This window comes from Haliaeetus albicilla, chromosome 9 (genome assembly GCF_947461875.1).
Source record: "Haliaeetus albicilla chromosome 9, bHalAlb1.1, whole genome shotgun sequence".
Taxonomy (NCBI): Eukaryota; Metazoa; Chordata; class Aves; order Accipitriformes; family Accipitridae; genus Haliaeetus; species Haliaeetus albicilla.
This window is the reverse complement of record NC_091491.1, coordinates 9,462,676-9,480,571: the sequence shown is the minus strand read 5'-3', so window position 1 is coordinate 9,480,571 and position 17,896 is coordinate 9,462,676. Positions and strand designations below refer to the sequence as shown.

General features: G+C 41.0%; 1 protein-coding gene across 2 annotated transcripts in view; it reads right to left on the bottom strand.

The window, feature by feature from the left end:
• The window catches only part of LOC104314634 (SPNS lysolipid transporter 2, sphingosine-1-phosphate), a 141,782-nt gene that overhangs the window by 55,683 nt on the left and 68,203 nt on the right, over window positions 1-17,896 (bottom strand). For both annotated transcript variants that reach the window (XR_011326093.1, XM_069791467.1), the window contains exon 4: window positions 288-439. Coding sequence is in view for 1 of the 2 variants with exons in the window: in XM_069791467.1 (XP_069647568.1) it covers window positions 288-439 (152 nt within the window). In the remaining variant the exon portion in view is untranslated. The remainder of the gene's footprint in view (window positions 1-287; window positions 440-17,896) is intronic.

The window sequence follows — 17,896 nt, the reverse complement described above, 5'->3', positions numbered from 1 at the left end:
AATAAAAAAAAGTCAGCTAAAATATTTTTATTCCATTCCCACCCCACTGCTGTAAAAAAACAAAAAAGTCCTTCCCACTGATTCCCGAAAGTCACACACGAACCAGTAACAGGGATAGAAAAAGAATCCAGTTCCTGCAACTAATTAGTCACTGCTCACAATATTTTCCTGTCTAAACCATTCCAACCAAAGACAGGAGAACTATCATCATTAACAACTTAAGATCTGCATAAGCTTATTTTAAAAGAAAAGCCAAAACCAGACGAAAGAAGCATTCTGTCACTTACCTGCCAAGAGGAATTGCAAAGTAGAAAACAGACAGCATAAGGGTCCTTGTGTTTTTGGTGAAAAGGTCTCCTATGATGGTCGGTGCAATAGTGGAGTAACTTGCTTCACCGATACCAACCAAACCTCGCGAGAGCACAAGAAGCCAGAAATACTGAGGAAAGAAGTAAAACACGTTAGCAGGTCTCCCGTTGTCTTTTTTAATTCAGGATGGACGACAGTGAAATCTGTGCAACATGGAAATACACACCCATGTGACTAGAAAGTGATCCCCTTGTATGCATTTATTTTTTAAAACCTGAGACTCCTTTCATTTTTCTCTTGCCAGGAGGAAAGGGACTGTATTTTTTGTGAAGATTTACAGGCATGAAAGAAAAGTAATGCATGTTTGCTCAGTGACACTCATGAAGATGTTCTAACACAGGCAGAAGACCCTCGGTTTATTCTCAGGATGCGACTCATTCTTGTTAAGCCCAAGTGCCAGCAACACTGCACTGACAGAGGAAGGCTTGGTGAGGCGGGTGACTGTAACAAATCCTGCTCTGGCATCCAGAAAAAGCAATACCTGCCGAGCACAATCCCAACCTCCCCAGCATGCCAAGGGACAAGTTAAAACTGCTGAAATCCTAAAGGCTCTTCAAAGCTGTGAAGGAGTTGAACCTGCAGTCCCCCAAACTCTAATTTTTTCCTTCATTAGAAGCTACGAAATAAGGGAAGTTTTTCAAAGGTGCTAAGCACCTTTCTCACTGCACTTTCCTTGAAAAAAAACATAAATCTCCTCCTCACAGCAGGAAGGCAGAGTAAGCCAACACTGAACAGTTCTGAAAAACCTCAGGTTACAATCTGAGCCAAGAGGCACACCATTACAAAGAGTAAGACTAGAGCTTTACTGTGGACCATCGCAACATCAGTGTGCTCAGTAAGTAGTACCACCAGCTGAATAATTCAGAGCCATGCAAGGCAACAGCACAGGTTGCAAAAGGCATTAAGCTGCCCAGAGAATTACATGCCTTTCTGAGTAAAGGGCAATTCAACAGAATGAGGAGATGGACTTCACATTTGGCACAACGCAGCCTAAAATGGACAAAAAGGAATTGTTCATCTAATAGAATTTTCTTCGTGGCCCGTTTCCCTAGTTCAGCCAACACTTTCGTAAACTGCAAGGACCTGATTTTCAAGCCAACCTCTTTCACTACACTTGCAGTTTTCTGGGCGCTGCTGTGTGAAGGCATAAGGCACAATTTTTGATGCTTAAATACCTGATACATGAGCACAATCAAGTTCTCAGACAACTAAGCAGCTTGAGCTACACCCAGAAGTAATTGCAGGTGCAGAAATTAAACAGTCAACTGCAGAAAACTGTAAGCACAGGGAAATGTACTTCTACAAATGTAACCTCCACAGATCCTCAATTTACTGTTATTATTCTGTAGATCATTTGTGAGAAGAACAGCAGGCATTATGGTATGTCCTTAAACACCAAAGTGCTTTGAGAACAATGAGTGATTACTGATTCCCCTTCTTCAGATGGGAAGCAGTTGACAGGGAAGTGACTGACTTTGTACCCTGTAGCAAAGATAAGCCAGAGTACAGAGCTCTCATTCTCAAATATGGAAAATGCCATGCAGACATCAAGCCACGTGCCTCAGTCATAAATATATCCATCAGCAGACAAAAATCTACCACTGACATGTTTTCATTGTTTTCCTCACTGTAATCCCCTGGTTGAAAAGAATTTCTTGAGGATTCCTATAGTCACACAAAACAAATACTTTTGTGCACTCTTCACTTCCTCTTATTTTGACGTAAATTCTGCATGAATATTTACTTTCTGAGTGTATACGAGTTCCTTGTTTGCTGGCAGGGCATTTGCAGCGCTGCTATCATTCATCTATCTCCCATAAGCTGCACATATGTAACAGACACATGTGGGTGTATGCAGAAAGGGCAATACTGTGACTCAAGCGATTTAATTTATGCCAATTACCCAATGCTAAACCACTCCACTGCAGAAATACGCTGACAATGATTGGTGCACAGGTAACCAATGTATTTGGGATGAGCAACAGTATTTATAACATGCTGAACGACTTAGTCATGCAGAATTAGAAAGCAGGGGAACTGGAGGCTGATTTTAGTTTCTTAAGAGGTTCAGATCTGGATCACAGAGAGGGTGACAGGCAAAATAGTCATCTGGCAGACCCGGAATGAGTATGTAGACAGTGCTAGTTACACCTGTAGAATGACAAGTTTGCAAATGCCCTGGATGTTCTTCAAATTTGAAATACCTACATAGAAATGACACAAGTTTGTGCTCACCAGCCAGTATCACTCCCAGTGAATGCACTGGACAGGAATTTCCTCCAAATAATGCTGTTAAAAGTTTCCTCTTACAATCCTTGCATAAAGCAGGAAAACTGTATGAAGTTTTCCTATTGTGGTAAAGAGTGACTCGGTTCCATCAATACCATTGAATCAGAGTCCCAATACAATGAAACTATCTGCAACAAGTAACATGTTCATTCTTCTCCCCCAGTTCCTCCCCGAATCCTCCTCCCTGGCTTATCCCATGCTTATGCACTCCAAATATCTGTTTAATATTTAAACCATGTTCTCTGAAGCAGTGGTATCCAAATTTAAATCATCACATTCTGACTTCAGTTGGCAATAAAAGCAGTCTTCTAAAAGCATAATCTACATGAAGACATGAATGGTATTGCCCTTCTGAGATGATATATTCAAGACTACGGACAATGCAGCTATTTAAGTGTAACATCTAGGCAAAACATACAAAAGTCTAAACAATATTAGGTAATTAATTATAATGAGTTCTATGTTGCGCCTGGGTTTAGAGCTCTATATCTAGGATTAAAGAGCTAATGCCTCTTCTTATCCTGCTGAAAGATCTCTTCCGGATCTTTGGCTAGCACACATTCTATTGGAACCTATACAATAAAATTATGCAGTAATTTGTTGTGGTAAGCTAGAACCCCCAATCTTCCACCTCTAATCACAGTCAATCAAAACTTAGATTTTTGTCATCTCTGAACAGGGGCAGCAGGGTAGCTCCGGGAGACAAACAGTGGTCCTTTCCAAGTGAGGCCTAATCTTTTCATTTTTCATAGAGGAAGAAGAAAATATAAACAACAAAACAACTCCAAAAGTCTTACGCTGCTACTCATTTGGACCACAGACATACCATAAACCACTTAGAAACTGGTCTCCAAACCACTATGTGTGCAATACAGGCATTTATATACACACACACCCATATGCGCCTTTCTCTCTCTCCAAGTGTATGCAAACATGACAACCAACATAAACAAATGGAAAATTCAGATATTACTCACACAGAGGAAGCATCATTCTCTGTTCTCCTGGTAGAAGGACACTTCTACCATCTCCTCTGCACTAGATTTCCCCCCCAAGTGTTTTTTCCTCTTTGTCCTACCCCAGGATTCTCAGCAGTTTAGTGAGACAAAAAGGGCTGACACCAGCCAAATTCTTCTCTACATTATCTGTGCTTAAAAGCAGTACAGGCAGATAAGACTTTTAACTGAATTTCACTGTTACCCAAGCAGAAATTGATATATATTAAAAGAAGCTTATTCCTTTCTACATTACTTTGGAGCTCTTCTGTAATTTGTTCATCTGTGCAAATAGTTCTTGCTCTGGCAGGAAAATTGAAAACATCTGAGTCAGCTCTCAGCACCTAAGCTTATTTCTTTTCCATAGGTTAAGCCCAGCAGCCTCAAGACTGTAGTGTCTTTTTCTCTGGGTCAGTGCTTGCAACTAAAGTTTTTTGAAACAAAGAGCTATTACAGCAAACCATTTATGTCTTTAATTTTGGTTAGCAGTCATGTCAGAGATGTCTGCACCTCCATAAGAGCTGCCAACGTCTCCTGGTTTGTAGAGATGCAATGGTTTTCTTCAAATGACTGCATGGCAGAGATCCCCCTCACTGCCTGTGCCGAGTCCCCTTCTCCAACTTGTATATGCCACAAAGGGGCTGATGCAACACAAGCCAGGGAAGATTCCCGTATACAATAAACTATCGACATATGAAAAGAATGGTGGCTGACAGAGACCCAGAACTGCCACAGCCTTCCTGGGAATTTCCCTTCAAGAGATGCCATCACCAGAAACTAGTGCACAGAGAAAGCACTGATACGTATGTATGTGAGATAGACACAGTCAATGGACCTGCTCTCTTCTTCCCATCTCCTAACTATAGGGAAGGAAAAATATGCTCTAGCTCTACAGCTGAAAAATTTACTACTTTGTGGTTTGAAGACTAACAACCCAAACAAAAAAGAAACCCAATCCCCAAAAATAGATGTGAGTTTTGGAAGTGATACAAATCCTTATGACTCGGGGAACGTGCCGATTGTTAATAGAAATACTCTGTGAACTAACTTCTAAATTTCTTAAACTATCAGTGAACCATAGGCAACAGCAGTGATAGATCATGGGGTCAGATGGACTTGGCCTGATTACTGTTGCCAGTGACACTACCCACTAGAAACTGTAGGTGTGACACAATCTTTCCAGAATTTTCATCTGAAAAAAGCTTTTATGATTTGAGTTCAATACTTATAATATGCCAAAAGACAGTTCATTTACTGTCTCTGCAGAGTATGACATGGTTTATATTCACATTTTCATACTGATTTTACTCTCTATCTCATGCACACATAAATGTTTGACGGCCTAGGACACGTGACTAGCTTTAATCATGTTTGGACAAACCTCCTAATTATACATTTATCCTAGTTGTGTAGACCATTGAGTGACTAATACATGTTTTAATAGGTCTAATTACAGCTTTAACTTCTTTCTCCTTTTTTAATTAGTTAACAAAAGGAATTAAGCCACAGTTCTTTAAAAGATTAGCTGTCAGTGATAAACCTATAATCTGCCAAATATGTGTACAACTCTGAACCACCAGATTTACTGTCTAAAGAATCATATGATCCTTAAGCTTCAGTTATTAAGTATTTGCATTTGAACGTGGAATAGCTTGTAAGGGTCTCATAAAAGAAGCTGAATACATGCTTCTTTCAGATTAGGGACACACGGACCGATGAGATCACACAGACATAGCCAACCTAGTACTAATTACTAGTGTGTGTGTGCTATGTGTGCACAGCACCAATGCAAGCCATGTTTTGAACTGACATTGCTGGTCTAAAAGAAGGACCTTTTATACTGCTACAGCAACTGCACCTGCACCCTTTCCTGTATGAGGATACTGAGTTAACCTCCTACAGATTCTACATTTAGCTTCTGTAAAAGAGGGCTCAGTACCATGAAATTCCATATTTTAACTGCTGAGGTCTGCCATATTTTCCTTCTTTTGTTATATAAACATTACACAACAAACAAGAACACAGAATCAAGGTTTGCATCCTTTGAAAGAAGATGTGCATAAAGCCATTCCTGCCACTAGGCAGCTAGGACTGCCACACAAAGCCTATAATACATGTGTGTGGAATGACAATAAACTAAGGAGAAAGCATTGGGATTGATTTAATTTCCCTGAGTTTCTGGAGCAAACTCAGTTGAACTGTACTGCAGTTACGCTCTTGTATTCTACAGCTGGCAGTCTTGTGCTGACAACATCGAGGGTACCACAGCAGTCACAAGTGATCAGTTAGATCAACCGATGATAGAAAAATCTGAAATACTGCAGGAGCCAGCTGACCAAAGTAAAACCCAGGGGGCTCAAATGTATATTCAAGGGCTGCACAAGAGTGGTCCCTTTTGACAGCTACCCTCATGCGCAAGCATTTGCCTTTCCTGAGCAGAACCTATATTTTCTGGCCAGGCAAACACCGCTTCCTCTTGCACTCCATTAAGTTTTCCCAACCGTATCAATATTTTGCAGGGATCTAAGTGGTTAGAGATGACACACCACACCCTTCACTGCAGGTATGGCACAGATGTACCATTAACCATGATGCAAACCAAACCAGGAACATACTTCTGAGTATCAGTATTGTGACTAAGAGCACTGGCTCCTGTAAACTCACAGTTCAAACTCCTGCTCATTAGCTGAGAGTCACTAGAAGAGCTGAGCAATGGAACGACATTACAAATGCAGGTGACATATTTGTTTAAACACTAAACACTCCATTTCTCTTAGCCCTCCCAGTAATGATGGGGTCACCTTTAAGAACCTGAAAGTTTCCAAGTCAAACAGGGACACTGACATATCATGAAAGACAAGATGACATTAAATGATGATGTTCATGTTTTAAATTCCATTCTGTGTCTGGATGGATGATAAAGGCTACAGCAGAACAGAAAAGCCTAAATACATCTTCCACCTCTGTGCATCCCTGAAGCTTTTGAATTCTGAATACATATAACCAAGGCACCTGCCTTCCATTGGTGGATACAAGTCCTGGGTCCACACATTTGATAGGAATGGTGTGTCAAATCTAGATATGGACCACAAAGCCACACACCCTACCTTCTCAAACGTGAATGGTTCAAACCCTCCTTTAATAAAAGCAGAATAAATATTGTAAAGAGCTAGAGAGGGGTTACATATTTAGTACTGGTGAATTGTTCCGGGCCAATCCTGAAGAACATGTCTTCCTGTGAAGGGTGGCCCAGACTTTTAAGCAGCTGAATATTCATGCCAAATTTTCGACATTTGGTGTCTTACTGTCTGGGAGATCTTTGTGCAGGAACAAAAGGGAGATGTGTATCTACCTTTATCTACGAGTAATCTTAACTAATCCCTCACGGGGATTGCCAGCAGAGAGACCAAAATACAAAATAACACGGGGGGGGGGGGCAGGCAGAGCTGTTTACTGTGATGTTTTGTTGGTCAGTCCTTTTCTCCCCCATTGATAGGTTTGGGTAAGCATTGTTTTCAGGATTTCCTAAAACGAAAAGGAGCTGATTATGTTTAATCTCTGGGTGGCATTCATAGCAACTAGGCAGGGTACATGCTTGTGTGGAGTCTGCTTGGCGACAGGTTGATGAGTTACCAGCTCTGATGCAATGCTGTGAGCTGTGAGTATTTTATCTGTTTTCTGTGGAGATACAAGTGCACTTAGAGGTTCATGCTACAGTTACCTGTCTGATAAATGTAACTATAAACTACCCTTCTCACCTCCAACAAGATGTTTTTCCCTTATCAGACGTGAGTCATGCTGGCTGGGTAGCCCTGGGGGAGATTCACTGCAGTTGCTGGTTCTTTCGCCATTTGGCCCACTGCAGAGACGTGATTGAGTTTAGACTCCTCTTTTCTTCCCTCATTCTGTGTGTCATCACTTACCGATAACCACTTCTCACTTCCCATCTCTTTAAAATCACAACTGCCTTTTAAGTCACTACTGCACACAACATTTCCCGTAACTTCTACCACCACTGGATTTAAGTTCTACAGTTTCCTGCCTTCAAATTGAAGCCTTGATGCCAAGCCCATCTTTCACCACCATTTTCAAACTGCTCTTCTCCTTCGCATGCATGTCACAGAATCAGAGAATAGTTGAGATTGGAAGAGACCTCTGGAGATCATCTAGTCCAAGCCCCCTGCTCAAAGCGGGGTCAGCTACAACACGTTGCTCAAGACCATATGCAGTTGAGTTTTGAGTATCTCCAAGGATGGAGAAGCCACAACCTTGCTGGACAACCTGTTCCAGTATTTGACTATGCTCACAGTAAAAATGTTTCTTCCTACGTTTGAATGGAATTTCCTGTATTTTAGTTTGTGCCTGTTGCCTCATCTTTTCACTGGGCACCATTGAGAAGAGTCTGGCTCCATCTTTACTGCCTCCTTATCAGGTTTTGATACACATTGAAGCAACATTACAGGCTGTCAAGTCCCAACTTCTTTGAGACATTAACTCCTTCAGTCTCTGACACAGGCTCTCTAGGGAGAGAAGCACAGTTATAGACTGAGGACTTTAGCAAAGGTAAGCTATTCAAAATCCCAGTTAAATCCACAGGGCAGACACCATCTCATCTACTGTGCCTCTGTTGCATTCACCCTAAACAGGTTTTTCTTCACTTGGCTTCCCTGAAGCCTGCTTGGGCATTGGAAGTATATAAGTTTAAGTATTTGTGTCCAATGAAGAATGCTTCTCTTACCCAAAGGTCTTCCCCTGAACTCTGATGGGCAGGTCACTAACACTGAAGTTGAAATGCCCTGGGCCCTCCTTCAAGTATTCATACATTTTATTCACACATGCTTATTATATGCTGGCTAGAGGTTATAAACATGTTACAGATGAGACCATTACACCATACCAAGATTTAATAGCAAGCTACTGAGTTATTCAAACCTTAGTATACTTGATTAATCATTTGCTCAAGGGTCAATATATAAACCCTTTGCAATTATGATGGACTTACAGCTTCTAAAGCAGGTCTGATTCTTCTACAGCATCCATTTACACTACGTCAAACACTTCAAAACTTCAGCTTATTTGGATGCATTAAGTGTCCCACCAATTCTCAGCTCTAAGCACCTCACCTTTGAACAATTCCCTTTTGGGAAAATCTAGCTGGTATTCAGAGCCCTGCAAGGAGAAGAGAGACTACAGCAAGTAGAAAGAGAAAAAAATACCTATTTAAGTATAGAAATGAGCAAGGGAGAAAAAGCAAAGTCCCCTCACCTTCCCTTTGATTGTCTCTAGTATTTGTTAATGGCTTTAGTTCTCCCAGGTGACCTGTTCAGGCACACTTAATTGAATGTGGAAAGTTTTATTTGGAAATACACTTAAGATTCTGGCTGATTAAAGTGTCTTTATTTTATGAGATTTCTATTATTATTTAGTACATAAAAGTAACCAATAAAGACTGTAAGATATTCTTTTTTCACTCATCACACCCTTCAATCAGCAACTAAAGTGTTTAACAACTGGATACCTACAGATGGGCTCTAAAGTGAAGCACCTAATTAAGCACTCTGGAGAAAAAAAACAAACAAAACCACCCTGGAAGTAGCAAGACTCCCACAGAGCTTCCCAGAGTCGGCAGGGAGCTGCTGTGTGCTTCACAGGTACAAAAATCAGGGCCAGGATTTTCTTAGCTACTTGCAAATTTTGAATGTGAAATTCCCTTTCAACAATAAAATTGCAGCGTCCAAAATCCAAGTTCCCATCACTGCCCTCCCTTCAAACCTGTGGCCATCCTGGGAGACTCTTCTATTACTTTTCAATCATTTTGGGGTAGCACAAAAGAAAAAACTAAAGAAAAAAAAAAAGAGTAAGCCCAACTCCCATCCTCCATCCAATTAGGTAATGTAATTACAAGACACTGGGTGATGAAGCAGCACCACTGGGTCCTGACAATAGCCTCAGTTAAGACAAAGCAGCATTCCAGCTTACTAATTGAAGGGCTTTTCATCTGATTGACCTGCCTGTGGTAAAAATATTACATGACACTCAAATGGTGGGATTTATGTTCTTCTCAATTTAGTCTCTTGGTCATTAATATCGCATTAATGACAGGGGTCTGAAATGTAATTGGAAGGAACGTAACAGATTAGCTTGCTTATTCACCAGAACACCATCCAGCAGAGTGCTACATGAATAGCTACTTATAAAACAGACCTTAAAAGAAAAAGGCTGATGTTTTCAAATAAATCATAGGGATCATAAAGAGCCCCATGTTACCAGTGCCTGCTAGAACACTGAGCTAAAGCACTTCTTTTCATCCTTGTGGCTCTGGTGTAAGACACAGAGGAGTCCACAGCATTTCACATGGCTGAAATAGTGGTCATTTATCCGTGTTACAAAACCATTACGCATAGCTCAGCCAGAATGTATCTTCCAAAACTGTCCCCCTGAGAACCTTAATAGTTCTGGGTCGGAAACAAACTGTTGCTTTTTGTTTCAGATCTGTCAGATGGGACACACTTACCAGTACTTGCAACAAATAGCTCTGGCATTAGACACTATCACCATTCCCTTCCTGAGACGTGCGAAGACAACCATAACACAATCACAAAAATAGGGATTGGGGAAACTACAACGTAGTTTTGCAACTGTGGAAACAATGCAAGGCTCTCGACACACGAAAGTTTTCAAATACTAACAGCTGGAATATGGCCTGGCATACACAAAGCTAAAGAATATTCACAGGCAGTAACAGGCTGCTGTGTTCCAGCCACAGCTAAGTCACAAGTGAAGACTGAATCCAAGCAACCCAGCTATAAACAGATACCAGATTTTTCAGAAGAAATACTTACAGGCATTGATACACAACACTAACATCATCTCCACCTTCAGTGAGATCTAACCACACTAACCTGATGGGCTGTCTTCGCTCAAACACTCTTTGGTTTGGACCAATTCTTAAACTGAAATTTACTCAAATCCAACAGACAGGTCTGGTTCTTGGAGAGCACAACCGCATATTCCTATCCCTGAGACAATTACAGAAACTGATTTCTCAGCACCCTTTGAAAAAAGCATCAGCTGACTGACTGAGACATCCAGGTGTGAATGTTTTGCCCTAACTATACGCATTTTCAAGGGTAGAACAAGTTTTGAGAGCCCATGAAGGACACATTTTAATGGAATGCCTCAAGATTTAAATGAAATTACCACAAACAAAGTTATAGTCCCAGCAACTTTACCTATACTGTTGGTTCTGCTGATTCTTGGCATATTTTACTTTGCATATGCTAAAAATTTAAGTACACCAGCAGGTCAGACCTTTTAGGCAACTTTGCTGAAAAACCACCTGAATCATTCCAAACTCCAAAATTTTTTCTTCCTGCTTTCTGTTTTCACACTTCTCTGGCTTACTGACTCAATCAAGATCCAGAAGCACCCAAGTACTGCGAGAAAGGCTGACCTTGCAGTATGTTTGGCCTACATCTGAGAGATGTCTTAGTTTTAGCACCAGATTTCCAGAGAAACTGATGTATCTACCAATTTCTTCTACCTAGCAGCTTCTTCTTAGTCATGACCCTCTTCAAACAGTTGTTATATTGCTAGTTGAAGCATTATTAATTGGCAAAGTTTTGTCATGCTGTAGCTTCATTTCATTCTCTAAATCCAGCCTGCTTGACGAAATGACAATCCTATTTAACTATATTAAATGCATTTGCACATTTTGTCACTATCTTCTCGTGAAACTTCGTCAACCATGTTTTCAGACATGATGATCAGCACCATTCCAAGGGATTTCCAGCTCAAAATCTATTACATGGGTTTGAGATTAGTACTCTAATTCAATGTTATCCGAATTGCAAATGCAGTGTTTTGTGTAGCATGTGAACTTTATGCAGTTAAAAGAGATGTCAACACTTCAAAAGACTAATTTAGCACCTGGTACTGTAAGACATTTCCCATCTTCACACTATTTGCACATTACTCAGAACACAATGGTCCTCTTTTCAGCCTTTATGCATGACCCAGGAGGCCACAGATTGTGTGTGCCATTGAAGAAGCACTTACAGTTCCTACAGCATGACTGACGCTTTTGTATCAGCAGGCAACCAAGAGCTCAACCAAAGAAAGGCTCAAACCTCTACTTTTGCATCTGAACACAAGTCAGAGCCTTAATAACACTTTCCCTCCCTCCTGCATCCTGTTTTTCAGAACAGTATGCACAACCTTCAAGAACCACCAAAGCCCTGCTAATACAAAGTTTAGATTTGTCTCCAGGCCTCCTAATGAGCCTAGAACTGGCTTGAGTGAATTGTTTTCTTTGTCTGTGAGGCACCATTAACCAAACTGTCCTGAAGCATCATGCTTCTTTCCAAGTTATAAGCCTCAAGAACACAAGCCATAAGCTGCCTCATTTACATCCATGCTAAGTATATGTCAGCTTACATCCTTAAACAAACCGTAACATTTCTCCAGACCCATATTTGAACATCCCTGTGAAGCATGAAGGGACACGTTCTACAACACCAATCTGGCATCCTCTCAATACCCTCAATACACAATTACCTGGGAAGCTTATTTCCGATGGAACAGGATCACATGGTGCCATCCAGACATGGCAGTAGTGACTTGCTTTGCCTTCTGAACCTGTTTTACCAAGCCAGATTTCCCCACTACCAAAGTACAGAGTGCAACAGCGGAGCACTGCATCAGGAATGGCTTGTATTCCTCAGGTCACAACTACTACTGCAAGGGTCATGTTAAGCTGATAGGAAATTTTATAATTCCTTACCCTATATTTTAACATTTGCTTGGAAACTTACATGCAGCACTATTCCCCCCCCCCCACCTGATTCAATCCCAGTCTATTCAAGGAACATTTTCCCTTTCTTCCGTTCCTAGGGTGTTTTGAATGAGGCTGAGCTTAAGATGCTGTAATAATTACTTACAAAGCATAATGTTAAAGCATTATAGAGACTTCAATGAGACAGGGTTGAAGCAGTAAGAAATCCTTTCTGTGTTCCATCACCGTGCTCTGGGGTTAGGCCTCTGCTGCAGTATGACAAGCAGAATATACATTTTAATAGACAAGACAAGAAGAAGGATGCTTCCAGGAACGTACAGCCTACCAATGAAATAAATATGCCTTCTTCCCTTTGCCTCCTCAGCAAATAACTGACCCAGGTGAGATTTCCTGCTCAGGCACAAAAAAAGCAGGACAGGTGGGATGATAGTTACAGGCAGACATTGCTTCCAAACCATCCATTAACTGACACAGCAGCTGAACTTTCCTACTCTTCAACCTAGAGACTATAAATTCAGGTTTCTGCATAAAAATGGGACAAAGCTGTAAAGGTCTTTGGCCTGTAAAGATCTTTCATGCCGGCACCATGGTCCCCAGCTGTTGTCTCGAGGCATTTTCATGACCCAATGAAACAGCATCAAATATAAGCATATTGATTTAAAAAGATGTAGGGTCTGACTCAATTCCCACTAAGGCACGCAAAAGGTTCCCACAGACTTCCAAAGAAGGAGCTGAATCAGAACCACAATCATAGACCCTATGATAATGATTTCAACATCGTCCAGTAACCTAGATAACCAACGGTTCTCTAAAAAAAGGGTAGGCAATTACAGGGAGCCCTCACTGAGACCGACGGCAAATTAGCATTAAGCCTCAAGCCTATTTCTTGATACTGTCTCAGCACAAACCTCTGTCCACCTGCTCCAGAAAATGCCTGAGCTCTGAGGAGTAGTTCTGACATTTCACTGCAAATCGCTGCCTACATTTTAATGAATTGGCAATAGAAGCCTCTGCAGCAGCACGCGTCAGTTCAGGTGAGTTACGACACTCAGCAATAGAAACAGCTCTTCTTTCAGCATCCACAGTGTTTGATTCAGATATTGCATCATTTCAGACTGATTAATGACCCAAATATAGGTAGTAGAGGGCGTGAACATAACAGGACATGACTGGGGTGATTTGAGAAGTCTCAATGGGACGTGGTGCCAGACTGACCCTACCTGGGGAAGGTGGGACTTGGGGGGAGTAATCTTGATCACTCTCAGGTCCCGGAGAGCAGAACTGATCCTGTTCCAGACACACTGCAGACAGGAAACGCCATGTATGGCGGATATATTCCTTATCATAGTTTCTTGAAGTTCATTTTTCTCATCACAGGAATAAGCTTTCTGAGTAAGCTTTGGAACTACACTCTGTCTCTCTCCTGGCAGCCATCACCAGCTATGCTTTCAATAACTCTTCCCAAATGCTTTACAGATACATAGATGCAGACACTGAAGGGAAAAAACCCAACACTCAGAGCAGAAAATACAACACTCGAATTTCTGATAACACCTATGAAAAACCTCCTCCTCTCATAGATTGGCTTTTTGGGGATGATGCTCTGAGAACACCCTAACCTGTTTTTTATTTATAGTTTCCCTTGGAAGAGGGACAGGTAGAAAGGGACAAGGTAGGAATATAAAGCAGCTAGGACACAAACACATGACTAATTCTGCGCTCTACTTCAGCAAGCTGCAACTATTTCATCTATATAAATCTTTTCCCATCTCTTCTGTCCTAGGTCAGCAAAATCTGAGGGAACAATGAGGACCCAAGATTCAAGAGTTCAAATCTTTAGACTTGTCTGTGCAGGAGAAGATGTTGCTCTTACAGGAAAACAGTTTCCCATACAGTATTTCGTACCAGCTGTGCTGAAGATGCTTAGCAGGCTTGACAGATGCCCAGAATACCTTAAGACCAGCTCAGCCAATGCTTCATTATTGAAGGAATAAGCAATAGCATATTTTTTTCCTACAGTACACCTCACATAATCCACATTAAAAAAATGCAAGATAGTAAAACTTATAAGAGTGCTGTGAATAGCACTGGGAAGAAGGAGCAGCAGGTGCCTTCTTGCTGGAGAGGAGTCAAAGAAATGGTGCCTTTTAATTCCCATAGAAACTCTCATACTTCCTTGCCCAGAGAGAGTGGATTTTGATATGTCTTGATCTAGTCCTACCTGGAGCTGGAGAGTCAAGTAGCCATGAAAACACAGAGGGAGTTTCTCACAGCAGAACTGCTGCAGGAACTTGACAGCTCCTACCTCCCAAGAGCTGCAGCTTTGGAGATCTCATCCTCACCTCCAGCAGCCATATAGGTGTAGGTACATATAACCAGACTTGAGGTAGGTTCATCTCTTCTCCTGATGGGCAATGCCATCACCAGCACACTGCAGTGCAAGTAAGCCTTCTGCATAGCAGGCTGCCGCGAGGGGAAGCAGGTCTAAAGGGGCCTGTGGGAATTACCTTTCTTCAAACTATCTGCTTTCAGACATATGGGAAAGGGAAAGTGACGCAGAATCAGTCCATAAAGAATTTCGCTCTGCAGCGTAAAGCAGAGATCAGAGCCCTTATCCTCTCCCTTTCTTCTGGGACTTCAGAGCCACCCAAATCCAGCACAGCATCCTCCCTTACCTGGCACCCACTGATCCCCAGTCCCCCAGGACAGCAGCTCTCCTGTGGTGAGGAGGGACCCCTGATAGCTGGAGAGAAGAAGAGATGTATAGATTGCCATGTGTCATCTTAACAGAGCAGAGGCAAAGCAGGAGTAGGTTACAGCTACCAGGTAGCACAGCAGGGCATTAACCAGCATTACACATACAGCCATAATAGTAGCACTTAGTAATTTGAGTGTTGACACTGCTGGCAGATAGAATAGCAACACTACCATAGTATATTACCTACCCTCATCTCCTCCTCTGTGATAAGAGAGTATGCAGTGGACTGTATTTTTCCTGAGCAGTCTAGCAAAAGGGCAAGTGTGCAGATATCCAAATGTCAACAGCATATGCTCATCTGTAGGGTTCCAGTACCACATTAAAGGCTGGCAAAATACACCAAAGCCAACTAACAGCCTTTGTCCATGAACACCCCGTGTTAGTTCCAGCACCAATTTCTGTAACAGCCACGTGGTCAGGAACTGCATGTGAAGGAAGGGACTGAATGTATGTGCAGCAGACTTCACAAGGTTGCTGGGAGAATCTTTTTTTGCCTTCTTTCTAAAAGAGAGTTCTGCCCAAAAATAATAGGATGGAACAGTGGGATATAAACATTCCAGTAGTTCATGGTGACTTCAAAGATAACACTCAGTACCCTTCTTACATACAAAATGATGGCTTGGGGCTTTTAGTTTTGTTTGTTTCTGTTTTTCAAACTGCGGATTTATCTTCCATAGTGGAAGCAAAAGAACAGAAGCTGTATGCGTTATAATACAACTTCTGCCAGAGCATGTAAGACTAAAGGCCTTTTTTTTTTTCTTTTTCTTGGAGTGAATCATCATGTGGGAGGAGGGGGCGTGGTTTATGTTTACGTTTTTTAAAATTAACCCAGCTAACCATTTGTTCCATACTGCATGCAATTTGTTGCTTCTCTTTTAGCACTCCTTGAAAGACAAGCTTTGGAAATAAATACACATCTGGCAAGTCTGAAAGACAGGACTTTAGTAAGCATTGCAGGCTAACTGGAATTCCACAGTGGACTATTTGCTTCCTCTTTCAGAGATAATTCAAAAAGAGAGGAAAAGAAAATAACTAGTAGAAATACCTATCCAGATTAACTTGCAGTGGGAACAAAAAGGTTTTATCATGTTAGCTATATCAACACTTAAACAGAAACATTTACCAAGAACTGTAGGCTTCAAAAGCACATTCCTGGTTTTCCTTGTTAATTCTTTGCTTTTCCATTTCCAAACTCTCTACCATCTGCAACTCTGATGTCTCCCAGCAAACCCACATTACCACAGCCTGGTCTGGTTGATTATTGGGTACACTTGGTCTCCCAGCCTAGTGGAGCCTAAGTACTTAGCAGAATACTTTGCTCATCTGTAAAACAGCACCCTTTTACACAGAAATACGTTTTATTTAAGATATTTACATGGGAAATAGCAGTATTTTACAAGACTGGAAAACAGCCTGCAACTTTCCACCTCCAAGCTCTTTCTTGCTTTAAGATCCTGGTGTCTGCCCACGAGGGAGAGGGGTCCTGATCTCTCAGAAGTTTGGACTAAGAGGGGTAGGAAGGCTAGCACCAAAAGTAAGTTTTCACCTAAGACAAATTTCTGGCCAAAGTAGTCAGCTGTAAGAACTATTATTATGACTAATAGATGTGGATATCCAAGCAGCCAGAAACAAACTCTCAGCACATGGACTGATCACTCCTGATAACCATGTTGCTTCATGTGAAACTGTTCCAGAGAGAAATGGTGCAATTGGGATTACAGACTCTTTCCAATGACATCCTGGAATATAAACCAGCTCAAGATGATCGGGCACAATACAGGCAATCAGGCACTATGCTCATCAAAATGCTATCTAGACAAAAAAAAATGGTTACTTATTAAATCAGAGTTTATATTGATACAGAGGAGGACAGACACATATTTAGCTTTTTGTGTGGATGGAAGTGCATCTTGGTAAAGAAACTCCATGAAGATTGTGCACTCAGTGCATTTCTTTGCAATATGACTTTATAATGCACAGCAGCTCACTTATTTTTTGCTAATTTATTATGGAGCATGAACCAACAACCAGCAAGTGTTTTCTCCAAATGCTTGCCAAAAGCCAAAAACAACACACAGAAGGGTTTTGCAGGTGAAAGTACCAAAATTTGTGCACCCGCAGGTGCAGAACTGACTAAAAGGCATGCATAAAGGGAGGTAATTTCTAAGCAGGTGTTTGTACTTAGAAAACACAAATTAAGATATATACATACTTTATTGAAGTTTCTATAAATGGAGTTAATCTAGAGATCTGTCTAAATATGTACCAACTTTAACTAATTTTACATTAATGAACAAATTTGTTAATGATTTTTTTATGCAACTTCTATTTTAGAAAGTGCTAAACATTGTTACAGAGCAGAAATGTGCAAGTACCAGAGACAAAGTAGAGGAAGACTCATTTCTTATTTTTCTATAGAGAAATTGCGCACAAATATAAATTATCAAATCACATTACTTGACAGAATAAAAAATTATCTTTTCAATATTATCTCAATCTTGTTACTTCTGCTGATTTTCTTTCGTTAAATTTATCATTAGCTATTTTCATCCATGAAACCAGGTATATTTATGGACTTACTCTCTGATAAAATATTTATTTGGGTTTCTTATTTTGATTTGTTTTAAATGTAATTTAAGACCTCATGAACAGTAACCAAACATTTAAGTATCTAGTTGTCCTGTTCCTACA